Source organism: Phaethon aethereus, assembly GCF_964289735.1.
Source record: "Phaethon aethereus genome assembly, chromosome: 11".
Taxonomy (NCBI): Eukaryota; Metazoa; Chordata; class Aves; order Phaethontiformes; family Phaethontidae; genus Phaethon; species Phaethon aethereus.
The window spans coordinates 14,631,657-14,657,332 of NC_138587.1; the positions used below are offsets into that span (position 1 = coordinate 14,631,657).

At 36.7% G+C, this 25,676-nt stretch overlaps 2 protein-coding genes across 2 annotated transcripts in view; both read left to right on the forward strand.

Moving 5' to 3' along the window:
* The window catches only part of DNAH12 (dynein axonemal heavy chain 12), a gene marked incomplete at both ends in the record, with an annotated part of 66,815 nt that extends 58,501 nt beyond the window's left edge, over positions 1-8,314 (forward strand). Inside the window, 11 exons of the mRNA XM_082004799.1 lie at positions 219-472; positions 1,046-1,186; positions 1,990-2,127; positions 3,041-3,274; positions 3,700-3,885; positions 4,389-4,492; positions 5,589-5,793; positions 5,986-6,123; positions 6,595-6,686; positions 6,941-7,008; positions 8,124-8,314. Coding sequence (XP_081860925.1) covers positions 219-472; positions 1,046-1,186; positions 1,990-2,127; positions 3,041-3,274; positions 3,700-3,885; positions 4,389-4,492; positions 5,589-5,793; positions 5,986-6,123; positions 6,595-6,686; positions 6,941-7,008; positions 8,124-8,314 — 1,751 coding nt within the window. The remainder of the gene's footprint in view (positions 1-218; positions 473-1,045; positions 1,187-1,989; positions 2,128-3,040; positions 3,275-3,699; positions 3,886-4,388; positions 4,493-5,588; positions 5,794-5,985; positions 6,124-6,594; positions 6,687-6,940; positions 7,009-8,123) is intronic.
* Positions 8,315-11,539: 3,225 nt separating this feature from the next.
* On the forward strand, positions 11,540-21,903 carry ASB14 (ankyrin repeat and SOCS box containing 14; the record flags this gene model as incomplete). Its single annotated transcript, XM_082004602.1, has 9 exons — positions 11,540-11,667; positions 12,196-12,251; positions 14,107-14,238; positions 14,335-14,493; positions 16,429-16,674; positions 18,284-18,455; positions 19,398-19,941; positions 20,774-20,927; positions 21,710-21,903. The coding sequence occupies 9 exons, from the start codon at positions 11,540-11,542 to the stop codon at positions 21,901-21,903; spliced, it is 1,785 nt and encodes a 594-aa protein (XP_081860728.1).
* Between the last annotated feature and the right edge of the window lie 3,773 nt (positions 21,904-25,676).

Consider the following 25,676-nt stretch of genomic DNA (forward strand, 5'->3'; position numbering starts at 1 on the left):
GATCTGAGTGTATCATGTCACACTGGTAAAATTCTGTGCTCCCTAAAAATGGGGATGGTATTTTAAATTGAACAAACTTTACACTCTACACCAAAACTATACCATCTTATTGTACGTACATTTTAGCAAAATAGTAATAAACATTTTAAAATACTTTTTTTCCTGACACAGCTTCTTTTTAATGAGGACATGCTATAATCTTATGCTTTTTGTTTAAGGTCTCCTGAAATTAGCAAATGACAGAGAGATGGTTGGAAATAAGTTTGAGTCCATCTCATTAGGACAAGGACAAGGACCTATAGCTACAAAAATGATTCAAAAAGGAATGCAAGAAGGAACCTGGGTTTGTTTACAGAATTGTCATTTAGCTGTCTCCTGGATGCCGATGCTGGAGAAAATATGTGAAGAGTTCAACAGTGAAAAATGTCATCCAGTCTTCAGACTTTGGCTTACTAGTTACCCTTCACCAAAGGTACATGCATTGCCAAACCTTCTGTATTTGGGGAAAGGAAAAGTTGATGACATTTTTAGGAAATATTCATATCCCTGAATGATCTGATAGTACAGAACTTCTCTGAAATACGACGAGGCTGTTGAAGAGATAATTTAATCAAGAAAAGACATTTAAAAAATAATTATAAACCTAGTCATATCAAGCTTCCTCTGTAATATTTTGAGGTTGTGTGCGTTATAGTTTGTGTACTACTGAATGGAACTGCATTTTGCCAGCATATATAATGAAGAAGTTTTTTTGCTGTCAATGAGGTTTTGTTTCACATTAAAGTAAAAGATCTGATTTTGCATTTTATTTGTAAGGTGTTGAATAACAAGAAAACATTTTAAATTATAGGCTTGCTCTTTACAGCAAGGTCTTACTTTCTTGATGCCTTTGAGGATTTTTTTTTTAAAAGCTGTTGATGTTTAAAATATTACTTCTTACAGATTATTGTTTATGTAACAAACACAGAGTAATAGTATATTGTTATAACAATATAGCATCTATTTCACACTTTCTGAATGCAGTTTTGCTGGGTTTTATTTCTAGTTTCCAGTAACCATTCTGCAGAATGGAGTGAAGATGACAAATGAACCTCCTACTGGTCTCCGGTTAAACCTACTTCAGTCCTTTCTTTCTGATCCTATTTCTGATCCTGCATTCTTCTCTGGATGCCCTGAAAAGGAGCTGGTAATGTGCCTATCTCTAGACAGTTTTATTCTTTCTTTTTTATCCATAGATATACTGATTTTTGTCCAGTGAATATTATAAGCTAAAATTTTGACTATGGTTGCAAGTTTAGGTTTTGCAATGATGAAGATGATTAGTGGAGAATTACTTTGCCAGGTAGTTCCACGTGGCTGTATTTAAAATGATTTCTTAGGCTTATTAAATTACATACATATTACACACACATATTACCCAATGTACATAAACTCTGAACATTCATTAGTAGGGCATACTTACCATTATTGCAATGGTACGCGGTGAGATCTTTTCTTGCTACCAGGGACTGCAGTGTCCGTATGTCTTACTGGTAAGTGATGAACCACTTAGCTAATCGTTGCCTGTCAAGGAAGTGAAAAAACAGTGGGATTACTCAGAGATAGGAGTATGGTAATCAATATACATAGGTATAAGTGGGTGCACCTAAGGATTTATATTAATCTGTATTTTAAGTTTGTCTAATGAGCCGTAAAAATAAGTATCTGGTGCTATTTGAATTTTTATGAAGTCAGCTGCCCTTTATATGGGAGAAGAGAAGAACCTTGTGTAATGGTCCTTGAGGAACTAGCTAAATGTGCTTGCATATGTGGAAACTATGTGCATATTTGTTCCCAAGTCAGATAACCACAGCATCCTTAATAGTTGCCAATATTTGTACCTTAGACGGAGAGTGGTAATCAAATGGTGTGTTCTCTATACAAGTTACAGACTAGCATGAGCATATAGGCTAGTTAATAATACTTTGTTTTGTTTTGTTTTTCTCAAAGGTATGGGAGAAACTGCTCTTTGGAGTTTGTTTTTTCCATGCTCTTGTTCAGGAGAGAAGAAAATTTGGGCCTCTTGGTTGGAATATACCCTATGGATTTAATGAATCAGACTTGCGAATCAGTATCAGACAGCTGCAGGTAAAATCATCTATTGCTACCTTTAAGACTGGTCTTGCAAAGCATAGCAGGTAGTCAGAAGGACCAATACACTTGAGTTACATCAAATATTCATAGATTTTCATTACTTCAGTTCAGCTACAAAGGCAAAGAATGTCAATCATATTATAAATAATTTCAAAATTACAAATAAAATAGAATTAAAAATTGTGCTGCATAAGATTTAGATTCATACAGACCTATGGAAGATAGTGAGTATATATGAGTATAATAAGTGTTAAAATTGTCATATGTAAGAGCTTACTGTGCTTTAGGTAACACCATGTCAGTGACAGTCACCTATTATGGTGTTTTTTTCTGGTTAGTAGGAATTATTTTTTTTACGTGTATACTGATAGTTAAACAGAGCCTTAGACTATTCTCCTTCCTTAAAATGAAATGCTGAACACTACTTGACCTTGAGTCTTCTTCAGGCCCTGTGTAGAAAAGGCAGGAGACCTAAAACTGTGAATTACAGAAGCTGAGGCTGAACAGCTGGAAAAGTTACCAAGAAGTTAATGAAAGAGATCAGAGGGTTCTGAATATTGGAAGAAAAATTATGTGAATTGCACATTTCTTTATGACACAGAAAAGTGTCCATCTAGAAAGTTGAGACTGGAGAAATTATCCACTTGTAAATAATTCAAGAATTACTTAGATGACTTACTAATATGGATATTCATAAGAGGTTTTTACTACTAACTCCTCTTTATTTTAAACAGTAATTTTTACTTGAAAAAAGATTCCAGAATTTGAATTTCCAACACCTAGGGAGAAAACTCCGTAAACAGCTGTATTTCATGTACTATTAGTTTCCAACCTTTTAGTCTGTAGGTCACACTGCTATTCTGCAAATATTTCAAATCTCTGGAATTACTCATGTCCTCTGTTTCAGTTATTCATAAATGAATATAGCCATGTTCCTTTTGAAGCTGTATCTTACCTAACTGGTGAGTGCAACTATGGCGGTCGAGTGACGGATGACTGGGACAGACGTTTACTGCTGACAATGCTGGATGACTTCTATAATCCAGATATAATTGAAAATCCTCGTTACACTTTTTCTCCCAGTGGCAACTATTATGCTCCACCAAAAGGCACATATGAGGACTACATTGAGTTTATTAAGGTAAAAAGTAGCAACAAGATTTTGAACTGTTTTAATGATGATGCACTAAAAATCAATCCTTAAAGGCTTCTGTGTGTTAAAAAGGTAGTTTTGCAGCACATTAAACTCTGTGCTTGGCTTTTTGCCTAACATCTTTGCATGATCCTTGCCATGATACAGAATGTTTCTGAGAGGGAGAGGGAATCAGTAAGTAGATAGGAGGACCTAGCATAGATAATCGAGATATCCTTGGAAATGGCTTTCTGTAAGCGAGGTTATGGCTCTATCACCAGTAACACTGTCTGCAAATACCTACTACTAAAGTCCTTATCCACCTTCAGTTGAAGTCAGTGGTAGTTTTTCACTCAGCTTCTTAAAGAAGCATTGGATCTGATTCCTAGCATGCTGCTTTATCTCATGCAGATTTATTGTTTATTTTGTCCTAGAGTCTTCCCTTTAGTCAGCAACCAGAGGTATTTGGTTTGCATGAAAATGTGGATATTTCAAAAGATCTTCAGCAAACTAAGATCCTCTTTGAATCTCTGCTTTTAATACAAGGAGGAAGCACTCAGGGAACTTCCGGAGGTAGTGACAGCACTCTTTATGAAATTGCAGATGATATTCTCAACAAGGTATTGTATTATACCAGTGGCTCCAATTTATCTTTTTACAAAGCAGAAATTATTTAAGTAGAATCTCCAGTGTCAAATTGATTTCGTGTTGAGGGAAAAGCCTCCTGGGAGGAATTTAGTGCAAAATGAAAGTATGAACTTGTGTGGCTGTTACAGACCACAGCTATATTTTGTTTGAAAGACAGAGAGAAAACTGAGCAAACACAAATTCAAAGAACAGTTGATTCATTCATGTGAACAAGTTTAAAATTAGTAAAACTAAAACATATTCATACCTTTTCTTGGTGTGAAAAAATCTTGGTCGTTTTTAAAAGATAAACATTACTTTAAAAAACCCATAATCTTTGTTTTAATTAAACTACTAAATACAGTATTGATAAGATACTCATCATAAAGTTTAATGGTATCTATTACTCTGCAGATGCGAAAAATTGCATACTTTTAATGTAATACCGTTGCATAGTGATATATGGAATGATTTCCAAATATGTTGTCATTTACAGCTCCCAAATGATTTTGACATTGAAATTTGCCTAAGTAAATATCCTGTGAGATATGAAGAAAGTATGAACACTGTATTGGTGCAAGAAATGGAAAGATTTAACAAGTAAGTGTGTTACGTTTTATTAAATGTAATAAATCATGCCACTTGCATGAAAAGGTTTTCCTGCGAATCGTACACTGTAAACCCTATGTTGTGTGAAGTATTTTATTTATTTTGTTCCCTTCTAATTGTCTGCAGTGATATCTGCAGTCCAAGCACCATTAGTCCTTCTGGAAAGTCAGAATATAAGATAGATGTCAGGAAAAATGATCTAGTGGCAAAATGAACTGAAAGAGAAAGATACATGACAGAATGAGGGAGTCAGAGGAGGCACTTGGAAAAGAGAATGTGAACAATATTTTTATGTTCCTTTTTTTTAACTTAACTTTCTTTTTCACTGTCTTTATCTTTGATTATATTTTATTTTCTTCATATTTATGACCTGTAGGTAAATGGGTTAGAAACTGTAACATATGCATGATTATAGTTTATGAAGCCTTTTCTTTAATAGTTGGAAATATTTCTGTTTATTTCTTTATTGTCTCATATGCTTCTATTTTAAATTTTTCCTTTTTTCCTATACCTTATTTTCACAGTTATTCTCCTAGAATAAGAAACCTATAATCATTTTTATTTTTCTCTTCGGATCTCCAGTCTCTCTTTTGACTAATTTTCTTTCTTATCTTTGCCTGTTCCTCCATTCTTTCTTCCCTGTTTTTCTCTGTCCTTTTTTTCTATTTATTTCTTCATGTGTCCCACTTCATTTTCTCCTTAACTTTCAATAATGCTTTCTGGCCTTCAGTCTCCCAAGTTTTCCTTTATTGCAGACCCTACCAACCTCTTCTTTTGTAATCTAAACCTTTTTCCTTCATCTAGTATATGGTGTATACATTTGGAGTTCTAAACTTATCCTCTTACAAAACAATATAGATTATATCAGAGATAACAACATAATTTATTAGACTGTTCCTAGTCTTAAATAAATTGGCACAAATTTACCAGTCCATTACTTTACTGATGTAGCTAATTACACAGACATATAGCAGTTATTTAAGTTCTATAGATGATTCCATAATTCAGTTTTTCCTGGATTTCAGGATGTCGTGTTTTACAAATCATGCAAAACATGAAAATTTGTGGGGTTTTTTTTTAATTCTAGTTTAATCCGAACTATTCGTATTACGCTGATTAATTTGAAGAAAGCCATTAAAGGACTGGTTGTTATGGATGCTGAACTGGAGGCTCTGTGTGGCAGTCTACTTACTGGAAAAGTTCCTGAGAATTGGGCAAAACGTTCATACCCAAGTCTAAAACCATTAGGGAGCTACATTCTAGATTTTCTAGAAAGGCTGAAATTTTTACAGGTAATGTACAAGAGGCAATACTACCAATTATTTAATCTACTTTTTCATATGTGTTCTTTACATTAAAGGAGTATTGAGAAAGGAGTGATAGACATTGCTTAGATTTTCTGAGTACAGTTATGTAGAAAATGGTCAAGCAATATGGGAATTGTTTCTTTCTGATTATTGAATGTGTCATTTCCCTCTTTCCAGGATTGGTATGAATTAGGGAAGCCCACGGTTTTTTGGCTATCGGGATTCTATTTTACTCAAGCTTTCTTAACTGGAGCTATGCAGAACTATGCTAGGAAGCACAGGATCCCTATTGACCTTCTGGGATATGAATTTCAGGTAGAGATAAATTATAAATGCATATTTTATTAATCTGAGTCCTGATGTTGTGGTGAGATGTAGTAAGTAAATCCTGACTGGAAGGTTCATTTTGCAACTAACTCACTGCAATTTGAAGACATACATTTAATTCTTTGGTGAGGTTGGCATGTTAAATAACATCCGTAAAAGAGGTATATTAAAAGTAGTTCTATCATTGGACCTGGACCTCCACTCAACAGCCTATAGAGTACATATTTGTCTGTGTGATTAAAGCCTTATTTTATAGCCTACAATAAAGGTAATTAACAAACCCACAGAAACCTTCTGTCTTTATAGTTTTGTATAAAAGTAGTACTGAAAGGAAGGTATTACTATGTTATTCTGATTTTGGATCGATCTTCTGAAAATTGGCTATTGGCATTGGCATAATATCTTCAAAACCCAAACACCTATGAAAGTTTAATAACATGGAACGCATATTTCTTGTAGGTTATTCCTCAGGATACTGCTGATACTGCACCAGAAGATGGTGTTTATATCCATGGATTATTTTTAGATGGAGCTCGCTGGGACAGGACAAAGTCAGTAACAAAGTGTTTTACTATGGTTCTGGAAAGCTTTCTTAACTGTTCAAACAAGATTTGTTTAAATATTTTAAGTGATAACTTTCATATTATTGAAATAACACACCAAATTACATACTCTTTAACGCATGGAAGATGAGGGAAAAAACCCAACAAAACACAAGCAAGCAACAACCAAAAACCACACGCCAAACCCCTCTTTGGTTTAACACCAAACCACACGTAATTACTTTGTTGTTTTCTCTCACCAGGGGAATGTTAGCTGAGCAGTATCCCAAATCGCTCTTTGATATGATGCCCATCATTTGGATAAAGCCAAGTGAGTATAATTTCTCTGAAGTGTGAGCTATTCAGCAAGAAATTGCAACAGTTAATTCTTTTTTTACAGAAGATCAGTGCTCCTACCCTCACCAAAGTACCCAAATGTTCACAGAATTCATCTGACCTATGACTTTTACATTAAAACCTGAGCTTGCTAGCTTAGTCACATCTCATCTGAGCAATAGGCCTGTCCCTCTCCCCACAGATGTTTATAATTATGGATTAGGCAAAAGGACTAGTGAAATGAATTTTTTAATAAATACATGTAAGTGCTGGCTAATCTATTTTTTAACCAAAAGTTAATTTGGGTAGGAAAGCACATGGTGCTTGAATTCCTGTCTCTACTGAAGTTGAGGAGAACTTTTAATTGACTTACAGAAACTCAGTGTTTTATGTCATGTGATTTAGCAGGGTTTGCTCAGGTTATTTTTAGCTGCTATGCTAGTTGTCTGTCATACTAGTAAGATATTTTCCAAAACTCTTGTTTTCTTTGATCAGGAGCAGTAAATCCCCATTTTTATTTATTCACTTAAGCAGGAGTTTCTATTGCAACTGTTGCAACTTAGATGTTATTAGCTCATAGGCAGTCTTACAAAGTTTCCAATTTTTCTGCCTGTGCTTTCACTTGAGGCTGGATGAATCTGTTCAGACATGCCTGATTTTAGACTTGGCGGTAAGCAGTCTAGGCATACAAAGAATTCCTGCAGTGTTGTGACCTTGGATCTCAGGTGACTTGAATTGCAGTTGGGTTTGTGGCTGCTTGGAATGGAATTCTAGTGGAGCTGTTAAAAGCTTGTGTATAAACTATGCTTTTAACTATGTAACTATTCAGATTTTAATGTGTCTTTGAATTACAAAGCTGATAGAATCACAGAAAGTCATCGAGTCCTGAAAACAAATTGTAGTTAAATTAGTTGGGTTTAAAAACAAAACAAACCACACTAGGAAACACAAAAAAGCCAGATAATTTTATTATATTACTCACAAAACAATTTTGCGTTTTTATTTAGCTTTAAGTATGTTACTGTAAATACTTAATATTTGTATGTAGATTATGTTTCTATCAGTGGACCTGCTGAATGTAATATGTTATTTTGGGGGTTTTTTTTGAAGCTGCAAAATCGGACATAAAGAAATCTACCGCCTATGTTTGCCCACTCTACAAGACAAGCGAACGTAAAGGAATCTTATCTACTACTGGGCATTCTACTAACTTCGTCATTGCTTTGATGCTTAACACGGATAAACCAGTCCAACACTGGATCAAGCGCGGTGTTGCGTTGCTCTGCCAGCTGGATGACTAACTTTGGACAGTTCAGATACAGACTTCATAAGATCCCATTCTTTTTGTTGGCTTACAGAGGAAGTGGAGCATACTGTGTAAAAGAAACATCTGGACATTTTTATATTAAAAGAGGGCATGCAAATATTTTCTGAACCTCAATATTTTGTCTTAAATATATTATTATTGGCATTTTTACAATTTATAAAAGATACAGCTAGGATTTTAGCCTTTGGTAATATTATTAATGTGTAAACACAAATTTTAGGCATTACTTGAATATCACAAAATATAACTTAAAGGAAAGATAGTCTGCACTTTCTGAGAGAAACAATACAGTTAATAAACTTGAAGCATTAAGAGTGCTGATTCATGTGTGTGGAAAGGTAGTAGGTAGTAAGTTTGGGGATTTCAATCTGGATTTATATATAGCCTATGTTCTGTCATAGCAACAGCAAAGATTGCAGTACGAGAAATTGTTTAACGATCTATAGTAGGTACTTCGGATGCCTGCCTTCCTCAGTAAATTCATCTTTCCAGGACTTAATTCAGATATTCTGAATCTCCCTTATGACCACCTGCCATAAAATGTTGCCTGTTTCCCTGTTGCTCCAGCGAGGCAGTCCAGTTTCAATTCCTTCACTGATTTCTGCACTTTTGTTTTCTTAAAAAAAAAAAATATATTACTGAAACGTTCTTCCTAGATCTCCTCTAGCAAAGAACTGTTTCCGCCTTGCATTCAGACACAGCCATCATAATTTTTTTTTTTAAAGATCCCGCTGTAAAATACAGCAGGAGTAAATTAAGCACATGAAAGTCTCACTCCATCCTACCATCACTATTATAACCAGACATCTATGTCATGTCCTTCATTTCCATGCTTATTCTGTGTTACAGTAGAATAAGTTTTCAGCATAGGTCTGTCTTTCTGAAACTGTGCTTTTCCCTTTAAAGACTCTATGTGTTTATCTTTTGTTTGCTTTTCTATTTATGTTAGTATGTGAATTGTGGTTAAGCAATCAGAAACACATAGTAATTTTTAATAGACTTCTTGCTTGATTTTATTTGCTTATTTATATTTACATTTATTGTTCTTAGTTTTTCTTTTTACGCTGTCTTACTCTTTCAAGTAAACTCCTAACAATATCTTCGCTTCACTCTCTTGGGAAAGCACTAAAGAATTTTTTCCCATAATGTAATAGTTACTACTTACAGTTCTCAAATTCTCATTCCAAAAATTTTTAACAAGAGCATTTTTACAAACAAACTGGACTTTAATTCTTTCTTTTGCTGACACCATTTGTCAGGTCAGATTATTAAACATAACTAACCTATATGAAAGAAACATGGAGAAAGTCCCAGAGTATCTTATGATCGGGTATTTATAGTGAGCTATTAATGGACATAGGCTCTACTGAGATCATTTTCAATCCTGAAAATATCACTTTCAACTTAATAATCACTTCTTCAAAGTGTGAGGTCTTCCCTCTTTCAGAAGGTGAGGAAAAACAATATGTTTTCTGAATTCATAGGAGAATTAGTAGTCTTTTTACAAAAAAAGAAATAGTCTAGATTTAAAATGTTTATATAGTCATTGTACTATAGGTAGAATTGAATACTAACAGTTACTTGTCTGTATATTTTGTTAATATATTTCTCTTTTTTGCTACATGTGCAATTACAGAGCAAGGCCTTGCAATCACACATTAGGTGGATCAGGTAACAAATTAAATGATGCAGCTTTGCTATGAATTACTGATGCTCAACTTCAAGATGTTTCTAGAATTATTCGAAACTAAGTGGCATGTTGACAACTTCCTTCATTTTGCTGTGCTTATTTATTTTGCAAATTTATTTATTTGCTTTCAGTTTTACCTATTCATTTTATTTTACTTTGCCCTGCGTTTTTCGGGGTTTTTTTTTTTCAGGTCAACTCTCTTGAAAGACAGAAATGGAAGTTTTGATAAGGTAAAACAGATGAGAGGTTTGAGCCTAACAGAACATCTGTGATTTTAACCTAGAATAGCATGTAGCTGAATATATAAAAGAACAATGCGACTGCTTACGCATAGAATAGTGTACTTCTACACACATTATAGTATTTAATGATTTATTTGGTTGTTAATAGGTTTTTATGATTTCTTCTTAAATTGTAACATTTAGACTTAACAGATAGTATCAATGGGATGTATTTCTGTGCTCCAATGTTTGTATTACAATCTTAAAAAGGTAAAAATATTTTTATTTAAACCCTTTTGATTTGGTAAAGATATTTTATTAAATAATGCTATTCTTAAGCAGTTTTTTTTAATTAACTCCACTGTGGTTACACCAGTGTGTTTTACTTCTGCCTGTATTTGGATATATATTGCTGCAGTATTTTATATATATCCCTTACAAGTATTAGAAAAAACCAGGCATGCGGTGATGAAGAATGCAGAATTGTAAGTCCCTCTGTTCTAAATGACTGTAGATTATGTACATAAGATGGTAAAGCTGGTCTTTTTTCAGTCACAGAGTTTGATGTTGTTTCAGTTGGAAGGCTGATGCACAATAATACCATAAATCCTGGCTACAAGATATGGCCCTGACGATATCTTTGTTGAAACAGTTTAAACAAAAGCTATCATTAAAAAATTTCATGTCCTTCACTTGCCCTTCACTTCCAGGCCCTCTGTGAACAAACTGAAAAAACATCACAAGTCTTATTGCACATCTGTTTTCCTACTAAGGAAACATCAGTGCACAATTATTTGAGTGTCTAAAAGACTGAAGAGGGAACTACTATTTATCTGAAAACTAAGTTTTACTTATTTTTGTTGCTTTCTAATAAGTAATGCCAGAACAAGTAGGTATTCTGTATATTCAGTCTGTGGAACAGAGAAAAAAGCTGGCACATGCTATTAGAATAGATAAACCTTTATTCTGTTCTAAATAGAATAACTCTTTGTAGCACAAACTTAAATACTTGGGAGAAGGCTTTATTCTTAAATAAGAATAAAAACCTTTATTCTGTTCTAAATAGAATAACTCTTTGTAGCACAAACTTAAATACTTGGGAGAAGGCTGGAGCTTGAGATGGAGAAGTTCCAATTAATTCATTTTAAACTATGTTTCATTTTTCTTGATACTTAAACAGTGATTGCTATTTCTGTTACTCCAGATTTAACCTGAAGATTTAACACCGGCTTTGAATTAAAAATCAGTCTTTGCCTACAAAAAGTGATCCAGGTTGTGCTGATTTGCCATGTATAATTCTACATACATGTTCGATGATGATTCTGATGATGAAATCCCTACCCAACAAGCCATTCAGGAAAGCTTACAAGATATGCATAAAATTGAAAAAAGTGGCAGTGCAACAGAGGATGAAAGGTAGTAAGTTATTGTTTCTATTTTGAGTGTTTTCTTGGCATTATTATAAGCATGTAGTAACCTTATTTTCCTTTGTGACTCCATATGTTATATTGCTCTCACCTTGATTCATGGATACAGGAAAACACTGGTAGCTCACTTGTTCTGAGTTATCCCTGAAAAAGTATACCCATTTCCTCAAAAATAAGGAATATATGAAACTTTCAGGTGACCTTTTACATCAATATCTAAATGAGTACAAGTCTTTATTAAGAAGATAAGTATATGATGTAAAAATAGATTGGTATGGTAGCTTTCCCTCATTTTAATATTTAATTGTTGGCCTTCATGTGAAAAATCCAGTATTTACAGTGGCAGGGGAAAACCAACAAAAAGAGTGTTTTAATGTATTAAACCCAGACAAAACCTACATAACTTATGGAAATCTAACACGTAGTCCAGACTTAAGTGTTTAAATTAAGGTATAATTATATCCTCAACTTCACATTAATTTTTACTTCTAACTTTATTTTTGTTCTGTTTATGCAGTTTCCAGTATATTGCAAGTAAAGAACGTGGAGAGATAATTGCAGCAATTCGGACAGTTAAGTACAAATGCACTGCACTAAGCCTATGCCCCTAGGAATCACTTGGGTATTGCATTGTTGAGCAGTGCCTACATTTTAGGTGTTTGACCCGTGCAGTTTTTCTTTATGTAGTCCTGGGAGGAGTAAGGCAACTGAAAATGAGATGCCCAAAAGCTAACTTAGTAAAAAGGAACATGGTAATGGGATGGGTTCAAATGTCACTCCTCTAAGAGATTGCAGTGCTTCATCTCCTGGAATTATAGAATCACTAGGTTGGAAAGGACCTTCAAGATCATCAAGTCCAACCATTAATCCAGCGCCACCATGTTCCCTAAACCATGTCCTGAAGTGCCACATCCACACGTTTTTTGAACACTTCCAGAGATGGCGACTCCACCACCTCCCTGGGAAGCCTGACCACCCTCTCAGTGAAGAAATTTTTCCTAATATCCAATCTAAACCTCCCCTTGAGGCCATTTCCTCTTGTCCTATCACTAGTTACTTGGGAGAAGAGGCCAACACCCTTGTCGCCACAATCCCCTTTCAGGTAGTTGTAGAGAGCGATAAGGTCTCCCCTCAGCCTCCTCTTCTCCAGACTAAACAACCCCAGTTCCCTCAGCCGCTCCTCATAAGACTTGTGCTCCAGCCCCCTCACCAGCTTCGTTGCCCTTCTCTGGACACGCTCCAGCACGTCAATGTCCTTCTTGTAGTGAGGGGCCCAGAACTGAACACAGGATTTGAGGTGCAGCCTCAAAGTGCCAGGCCTTTCTCGTAAAACAAGCAACAGGATAGCAAGGCCCCTAGTCAGTTAATACTTGATAAAAGCATTTTCCACTTTGTGAGATACTCAGATTAAAATCCCTTCTCTACCTAAAGAGTATTCCAGAATTGTTCCTTAACTGCCAAATTTTAGTGTATTCTAATATGAGATGCTTTTAGTCTGCTTCTCTGAAACTTCCACTCTTGTGGTATAATCAATTTATATACTGAGTCACAGAAACAACTAAACAGTAAGCATAAGTGGTACAGTTGTTTGGACAGTTGTCTGGCAGTGGGGAACCTTCAGCCAGTCCTTCTACGCGTTATAGTAGTTATAGAGATATTTAGTGGAGTAGGAATCAAGAAACGAAGTCTTTTCTGGAAAAACAAATGCTATAAATGTTCCATACATGATGGAGAATGTGTCTAAACTCTGCTTACACTTGCTCTCTGGCCTTATGGATTTATAATTCTTCCATACGTAGGAGAACTTCAGCAGCAGAGATTGAGAGCAGTCTGTCCCCTCACATGACAGTTGTAACTAACAGAACGGCAGACTGCCTTCTCCCAGGAATGACAGCATAAAAAACAAGAGCAGAAACCAGGCCTCTACTTAGACAGGCTTTCCAGCTGAGAAAGTTTTGCTGTTTCTTGATGAGATAGAAAATTGAAAACATAATCACTTGTGTTGATTAAAGATCCAATAAGATTGTTAGTAAAAGCAGGAATGACAAGATAGGTCTCATTCCTGTTAAATCAGCTTTATTTTACTTTTGCCAACCTAAATATTTTTTCCCTACAGTTTCACTAGGACACCTGTTTATACATTAAACTTTCATGCACTATTGCTCACGAGAGAATTGTATTTGAAATATTTTAGTCATACTATTATGAGTAAGTTTTTTCAATGTATAATTCAAAATGCTTTGAGAGTCAATGTCAATCATTGATTGTTCTGTTCATGTAAACCACCCTCTGAGAAAAAAATTGCTTTGACAAAGCAAGTTGTTCATTTTAGATACACTGATGGGGTAAATGGCACTCAATATATTATTTACCTGATTTTTGTTTTATGATGAGTAATGGGATATGTGTCTGTCTTAAAATATCACAGGCCAAGAAGAGGCCTTGGTGAAGTTGGTGAGGCACAGTTCTGCTTTTGAAGAAGCAGATCAGCAAGGCTGGCTTCCTGTACATGAAGCTGCAGCACAGCTAAATAAGAACATCCTTGAAATAACTTTGAAAGGTACAGAGTCCTTATGGTTTTTCACCAAAAAGTTTTACAAAGTCGGGTTTGATGAATCATCCAGCTTCAAATGTGTTCTGCTTTTCTGTATTTCAGCCTCCCATGACGTCACATGGGAACAGACTACTCTAAAAGGGGAAACACCTCTCTTGGTGGCAGTAAGAAATTGCTTTGTAGACAACGTCCGCTTTCTCCTGCTCAATGGCTGCAATCCCAATGTTAAGAATGAAGAGGGAGATTCTCCTTTAGTTATAGGTGAATACCTTATTTAGGGGTGGAGAGGTGGGGGAATGAGGTGAGATTAGTTACACATTTTAGGTATCAATTTGACATACTGGACTTCAAATCAATATCTAAAATATTTTGCTATAAGGAGCAAAAAATGTTAATCGCAGTATTGAATGCTTCTGTCCTTGTCTGGTTTTCTTAGACGATATCAAGGCTTTAAATGAGCTAACAATTCCAAGTTAGGGACTGTCACCAAAGTTCTTAGCATTACTTATTAATTGAAGTATTATCCTTATTGGTCTACTGAAATATGGGAAACAGAGAACTAAAAGAAGCTAAAAATCTTTCCCCAAAGTCTGATCCAAGGCAGGGAGCTCCAGGTGCCTACCATCTTCCATCCCTCAGTTGCAAAGAGTTTGAGGTTCAGGCTAAAGATATATCAATAGCTTTTTCCATGAAGTGCAGACTGTCTTCCTCTACTTTCCCTGGCATCATTTATGCAGTGGTGACAGATAACCAAGTCCTCCTGCTTCATCATGCTATTACTGTTCTTTCTGTCTGCAGGCATAAAACATTCATATTCTCTGCTTACATGGTGTCTCTTTCATTGCATCAGCTTCTTTTTCTCCAAAAACCATTGTAACTGATTTTGATTTTCAAAAATTATAGCAAACCTGATGTATCTGCATTACATAGAGTGTAAAACAGTGTTTATCCCTCTTCAGACATTGTTAGAATTAATCCAAGTATTGACAAGTGAAGAAGTTAGCCAGGCCTAAATTCTTGGTTCACTTCCCTTTTAATTTTTTTAATTGAAGAAGAAGGTCCCTTACCTAGTATCGCTCTTAGAGTGAATGCGATTTTAACTTGATCATGCACAAGTACTGTAATTCTTGATTAGTAAAGAACCATATTTTGCCGAGATGCTTTTAAAAAATGTTCTGTGTTCATTTCATTTGCTTCACTCAGTTTGGGCTATGATGCTATTATTCTTGGTCCTAGCCGAAAAAAGGAAAGCGTGTTCTCATTATCTGAGTTCTAAAGGAGCACTGTAAGTTTCTTGGATGAACCTGTAAGTTTTATTTAGAAGGGTGTTGTTTTCAAAACCGTTGTTAAAGGAAGAGGAAAAAGCCCACCTGCCATCCTTTTGAAATTACTAATGCTTCTTGTCAGGGCCACCTGCTTAGAAAAGATGTAGAGAATTCCTGGATACTTTTGAAGTGCACTATATTAAAATGCACCGTCCCCCACGAAGGGGAAGTATGGGATTTACCTAAGAGTAAGGTTACAGATGTATGTAGGTTACAGATAATGGGACATCACAGGTTATAGCACGCTGTCAGTGGTGTTTCAAGCAGCTGTGGCACATGAAGCTTCCCTGCCTAATCTGTCTCCCTGAAGGGCTCTCGCTGTTCTATCTGGCACAGCCTGGAAGATCAAAGAGGGGAGGAGGGAAATGTGTTGCCTATTCATTCCATCCACTGGAGCCAATGTAAATTACTCTTTTAAGACCCTTACTGACTTAACAGATCAGGCTTATTAAGCTAAGGCGGCATATGACACAGTCATTTTAAACTTCGTTTCATGTTACGGTAACTGCTTATGAAGATGAATGGAGCTCTCTGAGCAGGCCTGCTCCTGACTGCAACAAGTTCCTGTACATGATCTCCATCTAGTGGCAAGGAAAGTTGCATTCTGCTGCATTACCAAACGCAACAGACGATTAGAGAGAGAAAAAGAGATTACCATAAGATTATTCATTTGTATAGTTAATGTTACCCTGGAAACAAAGAACAGACTGTTGATAAGTTAAGCCTTTCAGTGTAGTGTGGCATTTCTCAGTGTATAAATAGCACTGTCAGGACAGCTGGAGCTTTCCTGGGCTGCCACATAACAGAAGCCATAGTGCATAGAATAGTGTTAAATAACATTCTGGCTGATACTTCGCTTATTGTCTTACAGCAATTAAACGTGATTCGTATGAGATTGCCTCCTTGCTGATAAGTTCTGGTGCGAAAGTGAATTCGCAGGGTGTCCACAAGAGGACTGCTTTACATGAAGCAGCCAGACTAGGCAGGAAGGACCTGGTGAAGCTCCTCCTTCGTTCTGGAGCAGATCCTGACCCTCGCAGTGGATATGGGCTCACACCTCTAGCACTGGCTGCACAGATCGGACATACAGAAATTATGGAGCTCTTACTGCAAAAAGGTGAGACTTTATTATGTAGGATGTTATAGGAAGAGAAGGCTCGGGGTGGGATAGACTTGCCAGTGTTATAAATACCTGATGGGATGGCGTAAAGAAGACAGAGACAGATTCTTGTCAGTGGTGCCCAATAACAGCACAAGAAGCAATGGGCACCAATTGAAACCTAGCAAATTCTGTCTGAACAGAAGAAAATACTTTTTTTCTGTGAGAGTGGCTGAACGTTGCAACGGGTCACTCGGAGAAGTTGTGGAGTCTCCATCCTTGGAGATACTAAAATCCTGACTGGATGCTGTCCTGAGCAACCTGCTGTAGCTGACCCTGCTTGAGCACAGTGTTGGAATGGATGATCTCCAGAGGTCCTTTCCAACTTCAACTATTCTGTAGTTCTGCTTTACAACTCAGTAGATTGATTTAGTGACATGTAGGTTCAGTGGTAGAGTTCTTCAAGTGAGTAGAAACTGTAAGCCCCATGTGTTAGTACTGAAATGTCTAAAGCTCAAACAGGACGAAGTGAATCCTCTTTCCAACAGAGAAAACTATTCCTAAATGCAGAGGGAAAAAATTGTTCTTAGCTCAGTAGCCAGTAAAAATTTGCATTACTGAAGTAAAAAGAAATGAACTGTTACCATGTTAGTGAGTATACAGCCTGTAGTGTTAATAGATCCAAACATATACAAAAAATATTTTTAGCTATTACTTATTTGTAGCAAAGTGTAGTAGTCATCAGTGAATACTTTGCAAAACTGCAAGCAAATCTGAGACATTGCAGGAGATATTTTGTTTGAATTTTTGGATGGCATCTTCATTTATTTCAAGAATTCGACTCCCAAATCACGTGAGTTGAGGTCCATCTAAAGAATTCCTAGTATCTAAAGTTCATGTTATAAGAGAGAGATATATGTATATATACACCTATATATATACATCTATATTCCTTCTAAAGTAGTTAGCCTATTTACACACATTTTTACTAGTCTCCTGAAAGTTCCGTGATTGGATTAAAGCTGCTTGTTGTAAGATACGCGTTCAGAAATAGCAACAGAAGTAACTTTCCTTACTAAGGAAAATTAAATGCCATCTGCACCAAGAGGATTGTTGTGATATAGTTAAGTAAAGGCCTAATAAAGACTACATTTGCATAATATTCAAGTGATGTATTAATATTTTAGTGAGTAGTTGTAATTGGTTTTAAATGCAATAATGTTTTCTCATGTAGACAGGTCACCTTAGGGAAGGCCTGACAAGACATTTATGGTGGGGGATTTTATATGATGGCAGTGCTGGGACTGGATTGTATGAACTGTTTCGATCCTGGGTTCTCTCATGTTTACAGTTTTATCTCTCTGGTCTTTGTAAGGTAGAAGGATTGAAATGCATGGTATGTAAGCCAAAAAACAATTGTGTGTATGAATAAGCGTAGCAGCAAGTCTTACTGTGTAATTGTGTTCAAAGCAATTTGGACTTTCTTCTTCCTAGGATTATCCAACATGAAGGTTTATGCCCATAGTTGTTTTATTTGGTGAAGAATAGAATTCGCAATACTGTTTCACTGGAGGGTTAGCGATATTAATTACTGCTGGATATTTACATCCTTGATGCTTCTTTCCAGGTGCGGATGTTCTTTCACAGGCAATGGATTGTGCATCTGTATTATTTGAAGCAGCAGGAGGAGGAAATCCAGATTCTCTCAGTCTTTTACTAGAATATGGGGCTGATGCCAACGTACCAAAGCACTCAGGTCATTTGCCAATCCACAGAGCTGCCTATAGAGGACACTTTCTGTGAGTTAATATACTTAAAAATAAATCATGTTGACACCAGAAATACTAATTTTGCTAATTCTACCTTATTCAAAGCAGGCGGCAAATCTGTGGTTTTGTAGAAGGAATTCTTTTTGACTGTGTAAATATGAGTTTTCTGTGTCTGAGTGTAAGACAACAGTCAGGATAAAATCTTCCTAATTTTAGGATGAATATACTAATTCCTATAGTATTTCCCCACTTGTCACAAATAGTAACACTGTCCAGTCTGATGTTGAGGTTCTTGGACATACTCATTCTCTTTGGGTACACCTCATCTCCACCCACCACTGGAAGGTGAACGTGCTAAATAAACAAATAGACTTAGGGGATAGGGCCTATGCCTATTTTAAAGACAAGAAGGTTACTGGAAGATTTTTGTGCTAAAATCACAACCAATAAGTGAGAAACGTCTTCAATACTCGGAATGCTGCACTGTGGTTAAGAATCTGAAGATTCTTAATTCCTATGTTAATATTTAGTTAAATTATATTTGAACTTAAACATATTGTATATATTACATTATATGTATTCATGTTATAATACATTCTATTCTATTAATTCCCGAATTCCTATAGATTAAACAATAACAACACTATGCTCTTGACATTCAGGAAAAGCTTCTATTGAGAAGGAATCATTATTCCTCTAGCAAGGAATGGAACTGTTCATGAAAAATAGTATAGTAGAATCTTATGTGTAGTAGGTGTAAAGTCAGTATCCACTGCTGGCTAACAACTTAATTGTTAGCACTTAAAGTCAATGCAGAGGTACAGCACGCTGTGATACTGATCCGGTAGATTAAGACAGTTGGGTACAATCATGATGAATTCTGAAGCCCAGGAACACAGAGAATTTCAAGGATTGAGCTAGGTGAACCAGTATATTTAAGATTCTGACATTCTTCCTTTTTTCATTCTTCAGAGCCCTAAAAAATTTAGTTCCAGTTACTACTTTGGATGCCATTAAAGAAAGTGGGATAAGTCCAGTCCACTCAGCCGCAGCAGGAGCACATCCTCAGTGCCTTGAGTTCCTTCTCAAATCTGGGTTTGATGCCAATTTTATGCTGGATCAAAGAGTATGCAAAGGCTACGACGACCACCGGAAATCAGCACTCTACTTTGCTGTTTCCAACGGGGATATCTGTTCAACACAGTTGCTGTTGAATGCTGGAGCCCTGCCAAACCAAGATCCCATCAATTGCCTCCAAATAGCCTTAAGAATGGGCAACTATGAGTTAATTAATCTCCTGCTCCGACATGGAGCTAATGTCAATTACTTCTGCAGAGTGAACACTACACATTTTCCATCAGCTCTACAGTATGCTCTGAAAGATGAAGTCACGTTAAGAATGCTGATGAACTATGGGTACGACGTGCACCGCTGCTTTGATTGCCCTCGGGGAAACAGTTCGCATTCCCAGTATGTGACTGATGGATGGACTTCTACTGTTATCAAAGATACAATGGTAAGTGTATCGGATGGCTTCCTATGTTGTTTTACGAGTATCCTTTCTAAAACTAAATGAAAATGTACTTAATGCAGTGTTAGAAAAAGAAGTTTTGAAACTGTAAGTTTACACACAAAGACAGGAATAGACAAGGCTTTAAAATTAAATACATGTTGCCATGACTGCAAATAATCATAGACAATATTTTTGAATTGTGAAAATATAGCTAACGACATCCTAATGATCAGTACAGAATTGGCTCTCCAGGGCAGTCTTGTCCATGCTGTGAAAGCAGGGACTTGCAGGCTGGCTCATGGCGTTGTCTTGTATCATTACACCAATACTGGAAGGCTATCGTAAGGAGCCCCTGGAGCTGGCATGATAAGCACTGAGCAGAAAGTAACAAACCTGGACGAGTCTAAAGAGGTTCCTAGAGACACCCATCAGCGTCATTGCTTTGCAGTTCGTGAAGTCCATTTGAACCTGCTAAACCCTTCTTTAACCTGAAGGGGGTGTGGCATGCACTGGGCTGGTGGGTGCCCCTGTTCAGCATGCTGGGACACAAGTCTAGATTTCACTTACGGAGTGGTAGCACTTCTTTTAAGCACTTACTTACCAACCGTATGGTTGCTTAAGTTCATTTTGGGATCTAGTACAAAACGTCTCTCAGATTTTCCCATTCTACTACTGAGGCTTAATGCAAGCTGACGACCTCTAAAGCTGCCCTGACTGACAGAACGCTCCTTCCTAGCATTCTGCTGAAGTTTTGTAATTGCTTTTGTCCTGCAGAGGCAGAAGTCATTTACAGTATTGAATATTATTATCCTATTAAACATCTTGCTTTTATCAGTTCTGTGAAGTGATATCCTTGTCATGGTTGAGGCATCTATCTGGGAAAGTAGTGCGAGTAATGTTAGATTACGTCGATCATGTTAATATCTGCTGGAAGCTAGAAGCAGTTCTCAAAGAGCAGGAACTCTGGCCAGACATCCATTTGATTTTAAGTAAGTATCTGATGTTTACATTTGAAATTACAAACAAGCTGTTTTGGGATTGGGGCCTTTTTTATCGGTAGTATTTTAGTTTTCATTTTCTTTACATCAGACTGGTGCTTTTCTTGACCCTTGTTAGGCCTAAAGTTATGTTTTGACAGTAAGAGACCTCTTAGTTTAAATCCTACATAGACTGATTTTTAAGTCTCTCTCAGAAGTCTGGTGGACAGTAACTGCACATTTTACATAAAGCACTTGAGAACTTCAGTTACAACGTAGACAATACAATGCTTTTCAAGGGGAGAAAAGCTTTTCCCCCTGCCTCAAGTTGATGGTACAAATCTAATAAATCACTATTTTTGAGTGATTTAATTCTAGTCTAGATTAATTCTATGCTACACAGATTAAGAAGTAGTGATTCAAAATTCTACTTTTAGTAGCTTCTTCAGGTTAACAGAAAACTGGCACCAATTATTTGAGGTTGAAGTACATTCCCCAAACTTTACTACATAAATTTGCATTAACCTCCATTTAGCAAACTTGACAGAAACAAAATCTGTTGATTTAGCTGCCAATGATTGTAAATATAGCCGGGAGAGGTATGGGCTGAGATAAAAGGGTTAGATCCCAACAGATCTTGTTGTCTAGGGACAGCCACACCCATTTTATCTGTCTATTCACAGACTGAATATGCAGCAAAATCAGGAACAAAGCTTTTGAAAGGTAGCAGAGTATTGAATAAATACATTTCAGTGAATCTAATAATGTAATCAATCATGCCTCCTCATTTCTAGCAAATCCTCGCTCGCTGAAGCATCTTTGTCGTCTGAAGATACGGGAATGCATGGGCCGGTTGCGTCTCCGTTGTCCTGTCTTTATGACCTTCCTTCCACTGCCCAACTGCTTGAAAGACTACATACTATACAAGGAATATGATCTTTATGGACAGGAAAACTTTACAGGAACCTACAACCTGAACTGTACATAATTATTAGTTCTCTATTTCCAAGAGAATGTTGACGTGGATAACAACCTGTCTTGGGCAGCTGCTTTTGTCTTTTGGAATTTTTCTCTCCTATGTATATTAAGGAATACCAGCATTTCCCTCTCTCCCCCTGAAGAAAATGGGGAAAACCCAAAACGTAAGTATTGGTGATCCCATTCTACATATCTACTGGAATATAAACTGACAGTTATGGCAATAGTATTTTAAATGCTTAGTGTGAAAGGTTAAGGAACTGTAAAAATGTAAGACTGCAAACTTTGTGTTATGGCCAAGTTAAAGCCTGTCATTAACAGATAACAGTACCCCCACGGCAGGGTTCAAAGTCAGGCTTTAGTTAAATCCCTGACCTTTAACTAAAACGAGGCAGGGACATAGTTCTTTTTTCTCTTGGACTTCCCTTTCTCTTGCCAAGACGTAGTTTTTGTCAAGTTCTGAAGAGCAGCTTAAGTAGATTTACTTTTCTTTCACCCAATTAAGCAATCCCACATTCTAAGCAGTGAAATGGGATTAACAACTATAGAAACCTGTTGATCACAGCAGCTACTGTGAAATACCTTTTTCTGACAGATATATTAGTTCTGCATCTCATTCTCAGCTAATGATAGGTCTCATCCACCATGTATTTTCATTACTCTCTCTAGGACTAGGTGTTCCTGGTACAGTGCTGTCCAAAGGTATGCTTGCAGTTTTTGGAGCACTATCTGTCAGCAGTCACCGTTGTTAGGAAGTCTTACATCCTACACACAGGCCCACAGCATGCCTGCTCTTTCTAGAAATACTGCAGCTGTCAGTCTGTATTTTAAGGAAAAAAAAAAAAGTCCATCAACACCATTGACATTAGTAGTATTTATTCCTTCATTATCAAGTAAGCATAGATTTTTTCCTAGTTATACATGCATCTTTATCACAGAAGTTACATAATTCAAAAGTCTGCTTTTCCCCAGAAAAATCTACAAACCTTATAAAATACAAATTTAACCATAATGTAGTTTGACCCGTTGCTTTTTACATGGTGTTTCTCATATAATAAACTAACGAAGCCCGTGCAGATCTGTATCAGTTCAGTACCCATGTGAACGGTTGTGCTGGGATAGCCTCTGTACACGTGGATTCTGATCACTATCATAACCACAGCTCTGCAGAGTGCTACACGTTGCCATGTGACTACAACACGTGCACTAAACAGCCAGCTACCATGGTAAGGATTTTCTTCTAATGGTCAGTCTTTGCTTGTTGCAAAAATAAGTTATCATCATCAGCATTACCAAGTACAAGAACTCCCTCTGAGGTTATCTGGCTAATAGGATTAAAATTAAGAGAAACGATATACAGTTTGACAAAAGAGGGCTGTAAATGCATATTCAAAGTTTATTTAATGGAAGGGAACGCATCCTGTTGCCAATGGTGGTACTTCTGGAAGCCAGAATTATGTAAAAACAGGAGGTTTTTGCATCAGTACAAGTCTCACCCAGAAAGCTACTACAGTTAAGCTCTTAATCTACAAAATGCTGACTGAAGCCCTGGCATAATATGTTTACTCTCCATGCTTCCAAGATTAAGACACAACAATTAAAGCTGGCATAAGTAAGTATGCCATTGGAGGCTTGTAATACAGCTGTTCAGGGAAAATGTGCAACGCAGTCTCAAACATTGCAAAAATCACTTACACTGCACTAGAACAGGACCAATCCAGAACATCATTGTAAGAACTTGATCATTCCATTCTATTATAAAAATGACCTGAAAGATTGTACAAAATCCTTGGCTTGCAATATAAACTTCATTAGGAATACAAGTGCATTCACAATGACAGACTGACTTATTCTTGTCATGACAACTTGAGATACCACTGTGGCAGCAGGGGGGTGGGAAATCGACTTACTGCTTGGTTAAAAAGAAGAGCCTTAAAGACTAATTGACTTGCAAGAAATTTTGTAAAATGGAGCAACAGAAAGAATATATAATATCAGCTCTTGCTGTTAGACTAGACAGTATATCTCTGCTAAATTCACTAAGTAGAGGCAGGTTTTCTTTCTCTGTATGAATTATTTCCAAAATAACAAGAGACTGTATCATAACACAGTTTTCTCCATTGGCTTCTCCTAAATTCTGTGCCACTAAATAATCAGAATTTACCTTAAAGATACACACAGTCAAATTTGCTTCTTTATATGAATGCACGTAAGTTTTTATCTTCATAAATCCTGTTTCAGGGTTTTCAGCTCTGGGCTTACTTCCATACAAAGATGAAATCTGACAGCATCGTAGAGGGGGAACGTTCCTCAACTCTTAAAAGATTTACTTTACTGTTAGATAGTAAATAGTCTTGATACAAACCCAAACAGATTAAGGAAGTAATAGACTATAAAATTCAAATTATTTTACACTACCCGCTCATAACCAGCTATATATGGCAGAGTTGTATGTAACTCTTAACTTGTCCTCCAACTTAAACTTGGAGAAATCTATTAGGGGCCACAGAGGGATGCTAGGTATTATCTATAATGCAATAAAATGCATACCCATAAAGCACGCTTTATATATTCTAATATTCATGCCATTACATACATAAAGAATGTATGTAGCTTGAAACAACTGACAGCAAGGCTTGCTCAGTCTGCAGCGTGTAAAACTTCGTAGTGTAACCTTACCTAAGGGAAAAAACATGTCAGTAACTATGAGGCTGCAATTAGCAATGTAAAAAGTCAGTGCTAAACACCACTGCTCATTTGCTCATTTTACACCAGTGAAACTGTCCTAAATAAGCAACCCCCTCCCTGCCACTTCTCATTTCATTCATGCATATCCATCTGTTTTCTGTAACCACTCCCTTCAATCATTTCCCCTTTTTTAGTGGTTAAGCTGAGAATCATCCAACACAACTGAAATGCACTTCACTCCTATGCTGTCTGTTTTAGAAAACTACCTTTAATGGCATAGATCAAAAGCCTGAAAAGCAAATGGTATAATTCCAATCCTGTATTGCTCAATCTGAAAAATCCCCTATGACAGCAAATGCATCTGCCAACTTTATTCTCGTGCTTTCTTCCTCACCTTTGCAGTTTTAGGTCTAAAACAGTCATGGTAGGTTTCAAGAAAAAATAGAGTAATTGAAGAAATGTCAGAAAATTGAATAAGGCTAATGCAAAACAGGCTACATACCAGAAATGCTCTTTGATGAGACTGCTGACCTATTAACTGTCTTCCATACAGAGCCAGGGCTCTTGCAGCTAAACCAGTTAACACAGTCAGTCCTACTCTGCCAGGCTGGGGGACTATATTCTAGGAACTGGAGCCCACTGACTTCATACTCTTCCTGTGCTGTTTCAAAACCACTTCATCTTCAGCAGGTACTTGAGGAAGGTACAGTAAGACACAGTAACCTTGAGCTATGCTGTCCTATTATTTGATAGGAAACAGAAATATCAGTAAGTAAAACCAAACAAACATAAAAAAAGAGAAGACACGAACCGGAACGATTAGCAGAGACAAACTGGCTGCTGTGCAACTATCTTTAAGCCTATATTTAGGCATAAAAAGGGAAAAAACTGGATTTGCTGCCTCTCTGTACATTTTTGTTGGCAAGAATAAAAGCAGTCTCTTAAGGATGAGAGCTGAGAATAGAAGACTATATATGAAAAAGATGCCACTCTTTTTAGAAAAAAGCCTCAGATTTGTGTGGTCCATGTGACAGTGCGCTAGCCAAATCCGGCCACAGGGCAATGCCATTTGGCCCGACTGGGCAACAGCAAAAG